General features: G+C 23.0%; 1 protein-coding gene across 2 annotated transcripts in view; it reads left to right on the top strand.

Moving 5' to 3' along the window:
- The window catches only part of LOC108550352 (uncharacterized), a 27,585-nt gene extending 10,018 nt beyond the window's left edge, over positions 1 to 17,567 (top strand). The window contains exons 11-22 of one of the 2 annotated variants that reach the window (XM_017904081.1): positions 1 to 2,382; positions 7,817 to 8,042; positions 8,160 to 8,256; positions 8,358 to 8,408; positions 9,138 to 9,293; positions 11,358 to 11,581; positions 11,723 to 11,949; positions 12,062 to 12,175; positions 12,250 to 12,375; positions 13,110 to 13,296; positions 13,479 to 13,571; positions 17,495 to 17,567. In XM_017904081.1, coding sequence (XP_017759570.1) covers positions 1 to 2,382; positions 7,817 to 8,042; positions 8,160 to 8,256; positions 8,358 to 8,408; positions 9,138 to 9,293; positions 11,358 to 11,581; positions 11,723 to 11,949; positions 12,062 to 12,175; positions 12,250 to 12,375; positions 13,110 to 13,296; positions 13,479 to 13,571; positions 17,495 to 17,560 — 3,949 coding nt within the window. In that variant the 3' untranslated portion in view covers positions 17,561 to 17,567. Of the gene's footprint in view, positions 2,383 to 7,816; positions 8,043 to 8,159; positions 8,257 to 8,357; positions 8,409 to 9,137; positions 9,294 to 11,357; positions 11,582 to 11,722; positions 11,950 to 12,061; positions 12,176 to 12,249; positions 12,376 to 13,109; positions 13,297 to 13,478; positions 13,572 to 17,494 lie in introns of those variants that run through there. The other variant, XM_017904083.1, reaches the window with a different exon arrangement.
- Positions 17,568 to 17,792: the final 225 nt, after the last annotated feature.

Below are 17,792 nucleotides of genomic sequence, written 5' to 3'. Positions count from 1 at the left end.
ATCGGAAGATGTTTCAGCGACAAGAAATATCGAGAATGTAGAAAATTGTTATAACGAAGATGAAAAAGATATAAAACCGTCTGCAACTACAGATAAAAATGATGAAAGTTCTTACATTACAATAAGTGATAAATCAATAATTAGTAACAAAGGTTATGGTGCAATTAATAAAGTAACAAATACATGTACGAATGAAAGTGTAGAATTGCAATCACAAACAAAACATGATCCAATACAAAAAAGTACTTCTAATTTAGGAAAACTACTTTCGTTGTTTCAACATTCTAGTTGTTTCTTTTCTGATTCCACTTCTATTAATCAATTAAAAAGTAAAAATACATTTCAAGATAGCATAAACAGCATGATGACTCTTGGAGATAAATTCCATTATTACATAAAAGACAAAAAGGATAGAATTTATAATCGTGAAGCGGAAGAATCCTCGATATCGCTAAAAAGTAAATCAAAGTTTTTTAATGTTTCTCAATTGCCAAGTTTACAAAGTTTAGCAAACATGATTCCATCATTTAGATTTGAGGGTACTTTAAATGCTCCTGAACAAAGTAATAAATCTTGTTCTAAAGAAGTAAATCTTTTAATTGAAAAGGATTGCAGAAGCGATTCAACAGATATAGAACAAAAATGTACTGATCATAGTAGTGAAAGTAAAAACTTAAATGTTTATTTAAAAGGACAAAAATCTGTTTCCACTTTAGATAATCAATTATTATCTGAAAGTATAGAATCAAAATTTCCTGCTGGTGTTACTAACAAAGATGTAGTATTAGCTGCAAATTGCATTGTTTCAAATATAATCGATACTTGTTCTAAAATTGTGAATAATAATTTATTAATGCATGTTTCAAATAGTAACACAATTGTACCTGTACCTAAATTAATAGGTATACCTGAATACTCTGCTTTAAAAGCAGCTACAAACGATGTACAGAAACAAAATATAGCGGAAATATTAGATAAAGTAGATCCTATACTAATAAAAGAAACGAATAATGAAACTTTAACAGACAGTATTAATTTTACTAGTGATAGCAACTCCTTGTCGTGTAGTATAATGTATGATGTAAGCAATGATATGCATACTGTACATACACCTGACAGAATGCACAATTTAGTAATATTAAATTTAAGTACAAAAGATAATGTTGAAAATAATTCTGCTTTTAGTGTAAATAGTACAGAAAATAATATGGCATGTTTTGTATGTAATGAAAAATGTGTTTGTAATGTAAATAATAAATCACTTGAATGTTATAATACGTTGAAGGTAAATGTAGAAACAAATTGTTTAAACAATGAAGTTACCAAAATGTATAGTATTGACAGTAATAGTGATAAAAATGTTTTTATAAATGTTCATAATATGCCAACAAGCAATGAAATAGAAAAAATAAATATATGTCATGTAAATAATAGTAGGAATTGGAAAAGCGCAGTTGTAAATACCACACCAGAAGCAAAGATATCAAAAGTAAATTGTACGTATAAAGATACTAACTTCGAATTTAGTGATGGTAATAAAGATTCATGTACTTCAGTACTTTATAGAGATGTAAGTACACCAATAAAACGAAAAATGACAGAACCATCTGTTATAAAAGATGACAAATATTTCGAAATAAGTAATGTAAATGAAATGAAAATTAATAATTCCATTGTGGAAAATACTATGGATAATACGTTCAAACATATGAACATAACTATGTCTATACCAAGGATATACTCTTGTATGACAAACTTCAACATGTTAATTCTTAGAAATCTTATGCATCACGTAGCAGATATCTCTATCGATGGGACTCCAATCAAAAAATTTTCATTAAATATTACAACTAATAATTGGCCGAACAAAATTATTAAAGTAAAGACTTTATTTTGTGATCTATCTCAGATATCTCAATTGCCAATGAATGCCATAGTTGAAAAACCAAGAAATATTCATAATGATGATGAATTACTGAAAATTAAGGAAAATACTTCATTGAAGCAATGTACCGAAGAAAGTACGAGTTTTTACAAAGAACAGAAATTCGAAGAAAATGAGGCTTTTGGAATTATTTCCGAATATTCTTCAGTACCTGTAATAGTTGACCCCATTGTTTGTTCAAAAGATGTGTCGTATTTAAAAGGAAATACTGATATGCTCAGTAACTTTGGATCAAATATTGCTCAACATTTAAAATGCACAAATTCAGATGATATAAGTGATACAACACATCAATATTTAAATGCAATTAAATGTGCAGTTGCCACAACTATGTGTTCAACAGCTCCAGTGAACACAAAAGGCAATACAACAGTTGACATTATTTCCGATCAAAGTACTAATATTGCTGAGTCTTCATCAGTAATTCGTGCAACCAGGTGAGTAAATTATGTTATCAAAGTTGATGAAAATCATATACTATATTTATGATATTTCAAAAAAAAAATATTGAATATTCGAATATTCGTATTTTTGTATTACAATGTATACAATTCCAAGAACATATAAATTTAAATATTACAAAATAAAATTAAAAGACTACTTTATTAATCTTTTTTTGTAGTTAATATTTAAAAGAAATTTACAATTTTTTTATCCAAATATGTGAAAATTAATTGTTTTTTTAAATGCTTTCAATACGAAATATTTGGGTTATTTTTAATAAACAAAATGTTATAGTATAAACATATAAGACTTACTTTATATAATATTACTGATATTTCTTTCTTCTATTGTACTGGAAATATTAAATAAATTATTAATTTTCTTTATTTTAAATTAAATGTAAACTGAAATATATTATGTTATTGAATAATTGATGTACATTATTAAAATAAATTTACAATGTAATAATGGAAATTATTAAAGTCACTTTAAAACATAAAATATATTATAATGAAGAAAACTTTTTAATGCTTGATATTATTTAAACAATTTCATGCTGCTTATTCTTCATCATATTGCATCGTATTTGACATGTTAATTAAGAATTGTTTATAATTCATTTATATATGAAATGAATTGATTCATTTGCTATAAGCATAAAATTTTATAAAGTGCATTGTTTTATAAAAATTTGAATTTGATATAATAATTATAAAATTTATATAACTTTATATTTGACTTTATTTGAAAAATAATGCTTTTTCTTTTATTTCTGCTGATTTCAACATTATCTTATGTCTCGCTTGCATTTATTATAATAACTTTTGTTTGACTAATGAAATCATATTAATTTTCCTTTTAAAAATACCATAAAAATTCATTTCATTTTTGTATATTTCCTATGTTAATGTAAAACTTTAACAGTTTGATCCATATAATATTTAATTTATTTAATACTTAACGTTTAACAATATTGTATTATAAGCAATATTAAAACCTCTATTAGAGGTTTTCTATTTATATTTTAATTAAATTACAACATTTTTTCATGAATTTGGTATTTCAATAAATTGATGATAAATATTTATCTATATTGATACAGTAAAGTGTTATTATGGAGATTTTTTAATCTGTATAAATTTTTATGTTTTGTTGTACATATTAATTATATTATATAATTTATTTGGAAATAATTTTTTTTATTACTGGACTAATAGATAGTAAATATTGTATAAAATAAAATTTAAAGTAAATTTCATCAGATAAAATCTATTTAAAAAAAAAACAATTGTATTCCTTTATTGTATGTACGATATATTGATCACATTAAAAATTATTAAAGAGTATACATTATTTATTTTATTGTGTCCTTATTGTCAATATTTATACATTATTATTATTATTATTATGTGAAATATAAATATTAATGACAGATATAACACTGTAATTTTTTGTTATTCTTTTCAAAATATGTATACTTCCTTTTATTGAAGTATTTTAATTGATTATTATTATTTTTGACTTACTAGGATGTTAATAGCAGATGTTAATACCAATTTTTTACTTTACTGTATCAAATTAATATTTGCATTATGAATCAGTTTAATATAAAAATATAAAATTATTAAATTATTTTATAAGAATTATTAACATGGTTTTTATAGCACAAAATAAAATAAATGGTATAGAAGAAGAAGAAGAAGAAGGAGAAGGAGAAGAAGAAGAAGAAGAAGAAGAAGAAGAAGAAGAAGAAGAAGAAGAAGAAAAAGAAGAAGAAGAAGAAGGAGAAACAGGAGGGAAAAAAGAAAAGAAAGAAGAAGTCAGAGGAAGAAAAGAAAAAGAAGTTATTGAAAATACAGAAAATACAAAAATAAAAAACAGAAAATATGCAGAAGAAAATAATAACTTTTATGATTTTGACAATGATGAAATTGATGAATTTGAACAATTGAAAATGCATCTCGAACCAAAGTATCAGCGATATGCTAAATGGAGAATCTAAAATTATATTACTTGACTGCTTTAATAGTACATGATTTTTGTAAGAATACAAGAATTCAGTTTATAGAATTGTTCCAAGGAATTTATATTGTACAAAAGAAAAAATGTAGGTAAATCTTATAAATGTTGTTGTACATATATAGACAATTTACAGTGTTTTGTACATTAATTCTGTTCAGCTTTAGTTAAAATGTTTAAATTGATGAACAGGGAAAGTGGAAAAAACACAGAACCTTACACACATTTACGTGTATTAGGAATAATGTTAGTATGTGTTTGATTCTAGTCTAGAAAACAATTGATCTATTATACATTATATAGTGTGGATTTAAAAAAGTATATAAATATTAAAACAAAGTTTAAGATTTAACAGTGGCTATTTTGATATTTCAAAATATAGTTCAAAATCAATTATTTAATTGTTATAGCTAACTTTAGCTTTCTGTATGATTTGCACATAATATAAATTGTGCATAATGTAGAGATGGATGTATATAATTGTAACATTATATTACTAAATGTGTACATGCGTGTGTATATGCAACTTAATTAAACAATATACACACTCATATTAGATGCACATCATGAAAAATTGTTACTTTTGAAAAGGTGGTTTATGTCATTGACAGAAAAGTATTACTGAAATTGTTATATATAACATCAGATTTTTATTTATGAATTGTAAACAATTTCAATATTGACATAATATATTTTTATTACATATAAGTACAGAATAAGAAGTTTTTGACTTAAGTCTAAGTCAATACTTATAGACTTGAAATTTGAGTCTTTGCTACTTGAAAATGTATACTTGTTACATTGTATATTCATAAAGCTTTTCTTTAATATGTTATTTCTATAAGTACATTATAAATTACAACTCTGCTAGGGAAGGAAAAATTAAATTGACGTGATATGAATGTAATTTTATTAAGTCATTGATCTATGTCAGGAATTTATTAACACCAGTGACCAGTAACTTATAAATTGTATTTCATGTTTATATTGTCTTTTATACATGTTCATAATCATAAAACTTGTTTTCGTATATTAAAGACAGGTAATGAAATTTACATAATGTAAAAGTCCAAAGTATTATTTTATAATTAATAATTTTATGAATTTAAAAATAATGAATTAATTGATAATTCATAACTATATTTCGTTTAATAGCCGTAAACTTTGAGTAATCGAAGGATTAGAAAAAGATTTAATAATTATAGTTAGTCATGTTCATATTTCATTATCCACGAAACTGTTTAACTAAAATTAAAAAATTAATGAATAACTGTTAATTTAGCGATATTAAAATACAATTATTGTAATTATTTTGCATATGTGTATGTACGTATGTGTGCACACAATATGTACATTAAGTTCTCAGAGTATGCGCACATGCAATATGTGCGCTTATGTTGTGAAATGAATTATGTACAATTTATATATTGAGAAGGAATTGAATTTATTAAGAATTTTATCACACCAAGAAATGAAAGAATAAAGATGGTTTACTAATATGTTGAAGTTTAACAATCTCATTAATACATATCAAGCATTTAAATATTAATTGACGTTACACGTATTAAATATATTTTTATTAAAAACATAAGCATTTTATGTTTCTGTTTTACTTAAAAATAAAATAGGTATTTTTTAATAGTTTTATCTTGCCAAATTAAGATAATCTTTATTAATCTATTATATAAATATACAAGTATTTTACTACTTAAAAATATCATTAACTAACATAATAAATTATTAACATCTAAAATTAATCTTTTTAATTTTCACATTTTTTGTATCATTTCCGTTCTGCTATATGTATGTATATGCTATCTACACGTTTATAGTAACAAAATTGTACGCGCAGTCGTGCTTCGAATACACAAAGAAATTGCACCTATATAGCAAAAATATTTAGCTCTTACTTCTTCTATTAAAAATAATTTGTTATCGATTCATTTATAAATAAGATACATACCATTATTATTAACTAAATGATTAGAATAATTTATTTTCAACGTAAACACAGTTTAAATTGTGCAAACATGAAATGTTCCTTACTTTGTGATTTTAGAATATTGATCGTTTAATGAGAAATTGAGTGCTTCAAATATAGTCCAAATTTGCAAAATAAGCTTTAAAAAAGATTATAAAATATCAGTGAATATATTCTCATACAAAAAAAAGAAACAGAATCGCTATTTTCGATAAAGGAATTATTTATCAAAACAAAAATGAGTGATTCGTATTGTTGACCATTCTGTGATTTGGTTTTTGTTCCCGAGAGTCGGTAATATTGTTGTTAACTATTTGACTCTTTATTGAATTAAAATTGTTATATAAATTTAATTTAATAACATAGAAAAGTGCTGGTTATGTTTAGAGTATATAAAAAAATTGATTTTCGTTATCATTTTAAAGCTAATTAACTAAGCATAATTTATTAATAAATCATGTTATAATTATCATATATTTTACTTCTTAATATCAATTTAAATTTAAGGTTTCAAGTTTCTCTTATTTATTGAAGTGTACATATTTGCTGTTATGATTGTATATAAAGCAATAATATATTGTGAAATTAATTTGTGCAATAGAAATATATTAAAATATAACAAAATATTTCATTTATATATTTTTTTACCAATTGTTATAAATTATAAAATAGTCATTATAGTGAAATATGTAATTGAAATGATTTTGAAATCATAAATAATCAATTGCTTGGATATTTTTTTTCTATTTGTGTGATATCTATACTTTTTCTGTATGATATCTATTTAGTAATTTGAAAAGATTTTATAATCTTGAATAAGATTCTAGTAATTGTAAAATGCATAGAAATCATTGTAAACACAAAAGGATATATAGTAAAACTACATTGTTGATACTGAGCTATAGATTTTGAAATGACATAGAATTCATCATTAGCATTCAACTAAAAAGTTTGAAATGACAGAATAATGTATCAGTATTTTATTAAATAATTTGAAGTAATATAGGACTATGTTATCAGTTTTAAATGTATTATTAACATTTGTTGAAAGCATCTTATAATAAAACTAGAAAATATATTTTATACAATATATTTACACATAACTTAACATATAACTTGCAGATACTATAATTATATTTAATAATTAATGTTTATTATTTATCTCTATATTTATCTCTTAAGTTAATAATAATTGCTTTTATTTTTTATATTTTTTTAATACATTTTATTTAAGATTATCTAAATAGTTTATATAATTTTCAACCATAATAATTATCTGAACCATTTCATTTAAGAATAATGGGTTCAAAAAATAGTGAAATTTTTAAGTAAATTTATTAAATTCATAAATAATCAATGATTGATTTTATATTTTTCTTTGTACATCAAATAATATAAATTAAAATTTTTTTTAAATACTTATTTAGATTGGATATGGTAACTATGAATTCTGAACAATCGGCATGTCGCCGAAAACCAGGTGAAAACAGTGATATTGGAGGAACAGCTGATCGATATAGAAATAGAGATAATCAGATTAATCAATGTAACAATCAAAATGGCCAAGCAATTGACAAATCCCCAAATAGTCCAACATATCATATCACTGCCTCATCTGCCGAAGGTACACCCAATTATCTTGTTTATCAGAAAGTAAGTATACTCTGACTTTTAATTTAATCATATGTATTTAATACTTTTGTAAATCATTAAATAAATGTTATTGTTTTAAACTTTTATTTTCTGATTTTATATTTTTTAATATTTCAGATGGAAGCTATTGTAGAAAAAATGTCAAATGAAGTTACAGGTATTCCCGTAAAAACTGTAAAGAATTTTATGACAAAAACGCCTTCTGTCTTTACTGGTAATATATTGCAATTTTATTTGAGTACCTCTTATATTTCTTATTGTTTTCTCTTCATTTTTAAACATAATATTGACTTAAGTAACCTTTTATTACTTCAGGTACTGATTTAATATCATGGATGATGAAGACCATGGCTATAGATGATCAAGGTATAACTGAAATATTAGACATATAAGGGAAAATCAGAAAGTAGGAGGTGTTTTCATTTTTCTATACATGTAAATGAAAGCATTGAATTAATTATAATTAATTAAAGCCTTTTCAAACCTTGTTGTATATTTAAAGCAACAGTTTTTTAATTTAGTTTTTTTCTTGGGATTATTAATCAATTCAAAGTAAGTGTTTTCTTTATTTGCATACATTAATGGAGAAATGTGAACTGTGATCAATCTTTTCAATTTAAAGAAACAATATCAATACAGGTAGTTCATGAAGTGAAATAAAAGATAAAAGTGCAATCTAAAGCAATTTTCAAAAAGTATGATTTTGTTTGTAAACAAGAAATTATATTTAAAAAGATATAAAATGATGTATTACAGTTTTCTTCTGTCTCTTAAGAAATAGATTCATACTTTGCTGCTAAACGTCAATGTTCAGGGATGAATAATAAAGAGCTTCTGTCAAGAGTGCTTGTATACAAGTCTAGCTTCCTTCCTAATGTACTGGGATTAGAAAAATGTATTTTAATCCTGTTCTGATCACATGTAGTTATTTATATTTCCTGCCAGTTCTCAATAAGCAAAGTATAATGCATAGAAATACAAAAAAATTATGTAAACAAATTTTCATGAATACCTCTTTACTCTTTGATTTTCTTTGGTAAAATTATATGATTAATTATTTAATTTCAACTAATTAGAAATGTACTAATATGATAGAGGCACTTCATGTGGCACATCTTATGGCATCTCATGGATATTTCTTCCCTATTGATGACCACTGCCTTACTGTAAAAAATGATAATACTTTCTACAGGTTTCAAACACCATACTTTTGGCCATCAAATTGTTGGGAACCAGAAAATACTGATTATGGTATGGAAATTATTTCTTAAAATATTTGTAGTAAAAAAAATATAGTTATACTATTCTTTAATTTAAAACACTTTTTTTTTATAGAGTAAGAGATTATGATAGATATAATGAAAAATAATGGAGAATATAAAAATATAAATTTAACACACTTAGCTAATTATTGTTTACTATATTTGCACTAATAAAAAGTAATTTTTCTATAATAGTAATAATTGCTGTAGTTCCAGAAGATTTCAATAATCAATTAAGATGAGATTTAGAAAAGATGGAGTAGTGGGGAGATAAATCTTAAATCTAAAATTTTAACTTCAGGGATTTAATAGTTTCCGAGATATTAATACAAAAGCTTTTAGTATAATATGTGAAATCTTATTTATATGTTTATGCACAACTATAGGAGTGTATGTGACAATTCCTGACTATCTTCTAGCTACTGTTTCCATAAATACTTCACAAAATGACCAGTGAACAGTATCATCATTAAAATAAATATTGTCGTCTGAATCTAATGGAAATAAACCTCCAGTGAATTGTCAAAATTGTGATGTTCGAAGCCTGAATTGAAAGTGCAATAAAACATTTATTTTGCAGATATTTGGGTTCACTATGAAATTCATATAATTTTTTGGAAAAAATGTGTTTTATGTTTTCAAGGATGTCATTATAATAGTCTGAATTGTTACGTTGTGTGTATTATATGAGATAGTGGATAAGGTTAAGTTTGGTTGGGTTGAATTATATTTTATGGGTAGAGCGCAGCCGTTTTGGCCCATGCAAAATTCAATGTATTCTAAAAATGTTCATGTAAAATTCAATATATTGTACTAAAGGATTTTTTTTATTAATATCTATTTTTATTAGTATCGGAAACTATTAAATTACCGAAGCTAAAATTTTACATTTATGGTTCATTCCTCTATTCCTTTTTTATCTTCCAAATTTCTTGATCGGCATTAAAACTATTCGGCACTTTTTTCATGATAAGTAATGACGAAGATAAAATATGAAACAATCATGTTCATTTAAAATATTTCTACTGTATTCAGAAATATAAACAAATTTTATTTGCAAAAGATGTTTACTATTAGTAATAATTTTTATGTGAATACCTAAAATATTTTAACGTAATTTTTATTTTTTAAATATGTATATTACTCTAGTACATATATATTATAGCAGTTTATTCTTTATGCAATAGTAGATATGTAAACTATATTATTAGTATATTTTAACCAAGTAAAAAAATAAAATAATGACTTTAATATCATAAGAAAACATAAATGGAAATTTAATTTTTATATAAGTTTACTAAAATTATGAGAAATCTAAACTAAAAGAATCAGTGTTTAAAAATTTTATCGATATTAATAGAATGGAACTCAAAATTTTTTAGTAATGTGAATTCTCTGAATCTACGACTATGTACAATTAGTCTGAAAACCATAAGAAATACATAACTTTAGGTGGATATGACTTTGAATATTTTTTATGACACAAAGATTTATTTTGTTATTTAATATTGAGTAATCTTGTATTATAGATCATTGAAATTGTCTAAATACTCATTTTATCAGGTGTACAAAAATATGGTATAACAATGCAAAAATAGGGTATTTTAAAGTTTTCAGAAGTCACTATAGTTATACTGTCATCTTATTATTCCTTTGTTTCTGCATTTCCAAAAATAACAAAAATAGTCCAGATGCAAAAAGTTATTGTTTCATATTATACGATAACCGTATATACCAGCGATTATGTATTTGAATTTACATAATATATTTTTCATTATTATGAATTATTTTTCTCTACATATCTTTTATCTAATAATATTTATTATTTAATTATACTTTTAAAATTCTGTATTACTTATTTTTATGAAGATTTCTTTGGGTTAAAACAAAGTATTTCAATGTAATACAAAATGTATTAAAAAGTAAAATATATTTTATGATTAAAGTAACCATACACCATTAGTATCATAATGTTGTCAAAACATTTTTTGTATAAAGTTAATGTATAACTAATTCTCCATAAGAAAATTTATATCTGACTTTAATATTGCAGCTGTTTATTTATGTAAACGAACAATGCAAAACAAAACTCGTTTAGAATTAGCAGATTATGAAGCTGAAAATTTAGCTAGATTACAAAAAATATTTTCAAGAAAATGGGAAATAATTTTTATGCAAGCAGAAGCGCAAAGTAAAGTCGACAAAAAACGAGATAAATTAGAAAGAAAGGTATTGGATAGTCAAGAAAGAGCTTTCTGGGATGTATTTAGACCAATGGTGATTCATCATTTTTTATATTAACAAATTTAACTTCATTTATATTCTTAGAAAAGTTATTTCTTATTGATTAATCATATATTTAACAATAATATAACAGAAAATTTCTATAATTATTAATGATATTACAATTTGTTGTAGCCTGGATGCGTTGATACGACAGAATTGGATATTAAGAAAGCATGTCGTACTTATAAACCAATTTCAAAGCTAAGCAAACATTTACAATTACGTATAGCTAGTACCGACATTCCATCTCATTCAAAATCGTATACAGCATCTTCACTAGAAACATTAAATAAAGAGATTGAAATATTAAAAGCTAGATTAGATAGATCAAATACTAAGGTTTCAAAAATTTCTGAGGCGTAAGTAAATATTATTATTAAAGTCTTTGCTGAAATTGTATTTTATACTATTAATTTATTTTCAATAATATTATTTTGCTTCAATTGCATATTTTATTTTTAATTATTTTAGTCTGATTGCATATTTTGAGCAGTATATAGAGTATGATCCTTTTTTCATACAACCTGAATTCACAAATCCATGGGTATCAGATAATTCAGAAATGTGGGAGCAAGAAAAATTAGCGTATGTATATTTCTTTACTTATGTTATATTTATTTGACATCATTAGGATAATATATTTGGAATTGTTTAAATAGTAAAGAAATATCAACAAGAAGAGTAAAAAGGTGGGGTTTTAGTCTTCAAGAATTGTTACAAGACCCTGTTGGTAGAGAACAATTTATACGTTTCTTGGATAAAGAATTCAGTGGTGAAAATCTAAAGTAAGTTAATATTAATTTTAATATTTTATTATAAGAAGATATTCTGGTCTAGCTGATTATATTTGCATTGAGTTTTAACATGAAAAATAAATAATTATTAAATGAATAAAAGATTTAGTTTTGTTTACATGTTTCTATCTGTATACATATTTGCTACATTTTGAAATTTTAGAATAATCAGTGACATAGATTGAATATGAGCATAAATCAAACAATTCAGGTATTTTGCAATTTATATAGTTATGGCTATTGTCTGAAATAAAATAATATAGAATGATATTTAGCAAAATGGCAGATTTTGAAAGTGTAAAATTCACTTTTAGTATTAATTTATTAATTTACCTGAAAAAGAATATATTTCAGTTATCTATTTAATTCTAATTCAGATGATAACTAAATATATGTGTGTACAAAATGCATGAGTGAACAGATCAATAACTTTTGAAAAAAAATTGATCGTCGATTAAAAAAAAGTTACTTCAATTACAATGCGTTTAAAATTGTACATATCACGATAAGGTACATAATGTTATTATTTTTAAACATGAATAATTTTATTAATTTATACAAATTTTATGTGTTACTTTTGGATAATACATATTTTCTTAATTCTAAATTACAAGACGACATATAAATTTGAAAATTGAACTGTTAAATCTTTTAGACTAGAATACCTTTTTATAATAAAAGATAAATATAGACTGAAAATACAAATATTTCATTGACATACATAGATTTTGGGAAGCTGTGCAAGAATTGAAAACATTACCTCAAAAAGAAGTTCAAAATAAAGTGAACGAAATTTGGAATGAGTATTTAGGTCCAGATGCTAGTTGTCCAATTAATGTTGATTGTCAGTCTTATGAGATAACAAAGAAGCATTTACAGAAACCTGATCGATGGTGTTTCGACATAACAGCGGTACAAGCTATAAATCAAAAATTTTCGTTAAAATTAAAAAATTTCGTTGCATAAATATTTAAACTGAGAAAAAATTTTTAAGTATTTAGACTGAATAAATTTAATATAATAAAGATTTACAAACAACAATACTAATAATGAAAAAAAATAATAAGAAATTGTTCCGTGGTATTAAATTTTAGGCGCACGTTTATCATCTGATGAAAAGCGATAGTTACTCAAGATATCTTCGTTCGGAAATGTATAAGGATTTTCTCAATGGCTCGAAGAAAAAGGTCAATATATCATTTATAAATTATATTTTGACATATTAGATAACTAATATCAATAGTAGCACCGTGACACGTAGTATTTATTCAGTTATTAATATAGTTATAATTATTATATTTGTAATTGTGATTGTAACTGTTATTTTAGTTTTCCTAACGTTATTATTTTGATTTATAGAAACAAGTATGAATATACCATCATCTTTACTCTCGCCATCATCGTTATCACTATCGTCGTTATTATCTCCGTCGTCATCGTCGTCGTTGCCATCATCGCCTTTGTCGTTATTATCATCTTCACCTAGATTATAATATATAGCTTATTACTATGATATTATTTATTAATTCTGGTTTTTAACAACATTATTTATTTTGTTGTTATTTTTATTAATGTATTTATTTAAATTTTTTCAAAATTTGTATAGAATATCTTAATATTTTATTTGCATAATTAGCATTTAAGTTTTTAATGATTGTAATTTTTTACTTTGGTTTTTATGCTTCATTATTTTATCAAAATAATATTTAACAGATCTGTAGATGTCTTTTTTTCAGTCATTTTATTCTATAAATTCGGTTTTCAACTAGCTTTACTACCATTATTATATATATTCTTTAGCTGTTATTTTTCCAACATGATCATACAAAATTTACAAAAATTATCACTTAGTATTGGTAATATTTAATATTCTTAGTATTACTAGTATTTATAATTGAACAAACAGAACATCAGTATCTTCTTACATTTTTAAAATTTATTTATTTAATCAAATTAATTTCTTAAATAAATTTCATTAATTTTCATATTTCTTATTGCTGTTTTACATTAAATATTCTGTATATACTTATAAACTATTTTTATTTAAACATAATTTAACTTGTTACAATTAATATCATTTATTTCAATTCAATTTTCTGACAAAGATATTTTCTGGTGTTTAGTTAAATATTTTCATAAAATTTCAAAATAGATATGTGTGATGAAATTATAAAATTTTTATAGAAATAATGTGGAATATAGTACAAAATATTGGAACTCTTAATTTTAATTTATGATTTAATATTAAAAAAGTTTTATTTGAACAAAACCAGGAATTTAATAATATGTACACAAAATGTACATAAAATTATATACATTTATGTTTTATTTAAATTGAACTTAATGGGTATCTTTGAAATTGCTAATGATATCAACAAATGTTTCAGATAGAGATAAACATATTACTAATACCATTTTGTAATATTTAAATTAATTATTAATTTAAAATAGTTTTAAATTAAAAAATTAATGATGTTTTTGGCATAAATAATAAAATATATTTTTGTAACAAATAACAAATAGCATCATTTTATAGATTATAAAATATAGGATACTAGTTATAAAAATAAATTTGAAGTTTGCATGTCCTATATATACCTGTTCACAAAAAAGCCAAAAGCCATCAGCTTCTTTATCTTTTAAAACCATTTAAACTCCTTATATGAAATATTTGTCAGTATCATTCATTTTGGAAATATTAGTGATCTAAATGAGACATAATATAGACAAAGGAAACTTTGATATTTTTTCACATCATTTACTTTTTAATAATTATTTTATATATATATAAGATATTAATTTATTTTATTATATCTTTCACATTATTATATTATTTATAGTTTTTGGATTTTTATTTTTTACGTTTTTGATATCTAAATTTTATTCCTTAATTCCTTCATAATTTATGATTTTTTTCACTGCAATTAATTACCATTCGCCTTAATAGTTTAATAGATTTTAATATAAATGTGATAATATTCTTATGATATATTGTTTGGTACTTAATTTAGTGTTTGAAATTTCTGAATAAATTTATTTCCATTCTATTATTAGTTTGCTACAAATTATAAATATATAAAATTCTTTTATTCAAAAATAACTTTTCTTTTTTATCTAATACAATAAAATTTATGATATTTATTAGTTAATGCGTAAATCTAAAATTTTCAGTTTATCTAATCTAATGAATATTCATTTTCTAATTGTAATGATGTTGTACATAATAATTTTTGTTAAAGTTGTTTCACTATTAATTTTGAAACTAAAATTCAGATATAAAATGTCCATAGATTCATGATTCACATATCACGTGTATGTAACAGATATAGAAATATATAAAGAAAAATATTATTAATGTATAGTTCTGTTGCATTTATATTCTTTATAAGTAATTAATTTGTTAATTATATCACATTTATATCATTTTGTTTCGAAAAGAATGACTTTATAAATTACTTCTACTAGATAATTATTTCTTTGTTTATAGTAGTAAGTACTATATGCATGTAAGCTTCATACTGTAAATTTGTATATAGTCTATATATTACATTTAAATCATTTATTTTTGCAAAAATTTGCAAGCATGTCTATAATATGCTATGTAACTTTTATTACTTAATGAATTTGTCATTTATTATATAACATTTATTAAATATACTATTATAGTATTTATATTTTAATTATTCTATTTTATATAGATTTTATTACAATTAATAAGTTTTTGAACTTTCAAAATCATAAAGTGGATTTGGATTCATAGTGAACTTTGTTAACATAATTTTCTCAAATTGAACTTTGGTTAAACATTTCTAATTTTCTTTCAATATAATATATGATTAATAAATTAATATATTAATTAATATAATATTAAATAAATTAATATATAAATTAATGTGTGATTATCAAATGGGTAAAAAATTGAATAATATTAATTTAATTTTTTTTCCTTTTATCAAGTTTGTATTTATAATTGTTATATATACAAGTCAATTAAATACTAATATTAGTTCATTGTATAAAATAGTGATAAATTAGTATTTTTACATTGTCTCACTTTTTGGTTGTTATAGATTTGTGTTTTATAAATTATTTTTTAGTTTTACTATATTATTGGATAAATATTTGTTAACTACTAAGAAAGCATTTGATACTTATCATAAAGAGTGTATTGAAATTAGAATTCTAGTATTTAATATAAATTCATATACTTATAATAAGTTTAATTTCATCTTTATAGTAAATAACAAGTAATTAAATTTAATACTTTTTACATTATCTTAAAATCTTATGTTACAACTATTTTTTTTAAATTTAAATATTTCTATTAGTTATTAATTAATATGTAGTTATTTTTCGTTAAAAACTAGTTTATTACGCTTGATAATTGTAAATTTATGAAAGATTAATTATAAAATCAATTAATAGAAGCAGGACTATATTATAAAAAATTATTTTATAGTATGAAAAATTTTAATTAAAATATTTCCGTAATTAATGTGTGCATACAGTAACATTAAAACTTCTAATCATATATTATAATAAAGCGTATTTTTATATTATATTAAAAAATTGTATTGTAATCATATCGAGGTAGAATAATATTTTATTTTATGTAATTTGGTGTTTACGAATTATATCTGCTTTAGTTGCTTTTTTTATAATACTTTCAACAATTATTTTATAATTTATATATTATTTTCTTTTAACAACAGTTCTTAAGAATTTTTAAAGATTTCTTGTCTTCGTGCATAATTATTAATTTTTCATTTAATAATAAAGAAATTTGTTATGTTTCCATATTTAATATTATTATGATCATGATTATGACCATCATCATCATCATCATCATTATCATTGTCATCGTCATCGTTATCGTCTTTGTCATCGTCATCGCTATCGCCATCGCCATCGTCGTCATCGTCATCGTCATAATTATTATCATCATTATCGTCTTTGCTATCGTCGTTACCGTCGTCATTATAGATATTCTGTTCAGTATTTTAATACTTTGCAAATTATGAACTTTGCAAACATTTTGTAGAATTAACATAGAAAAAGACTGATAATACTGTCAGATAATAAAATTATGTCTTTTGTTCAATTATTTCAGACTTCAGTAAAAGGTATTCGTTCTATCGTATCGTTCAGTGGACGCAGGGACACGGCTACGTCGTAATCACCAGCTTAAACATTTTTCATAAATGGTTTTGGGAATCTTTCCAAATCTCGTGTTATGTTTTCATGTTCAGAACAATTTGAAGAAGAATACCGTTCGTTTGATTACTAACACATTAAGAGTAAATATGCAAATATTTTAAATTCGCTTATAGCGCGATTTCCCATTTGCTTCCATATTTTACTCCATGATAATGACTATTTGTCATTCTAACTAAATTCTGAAATAGGTT

This window comes from Eufriesea mexicana, unplaced genomic scaffold, assembly GCF_001483705.2.
Source record: "Eufriesea mexicana isolate 0111107269 unplaced genomic scaffold, ASM148370v2 scaffold2646, whole genome shotgun sequence".
NCBI lineage: Eukaryota > Metazoa > Arthropoda > Insecta > Hymenoptera > Apidae > Eufriesea > Eufriesea mexicana.
Note: the sequence above shows the minus strand (reverse complement) of the source record. Positions and strands in the feature narration are given on the sequence as shown.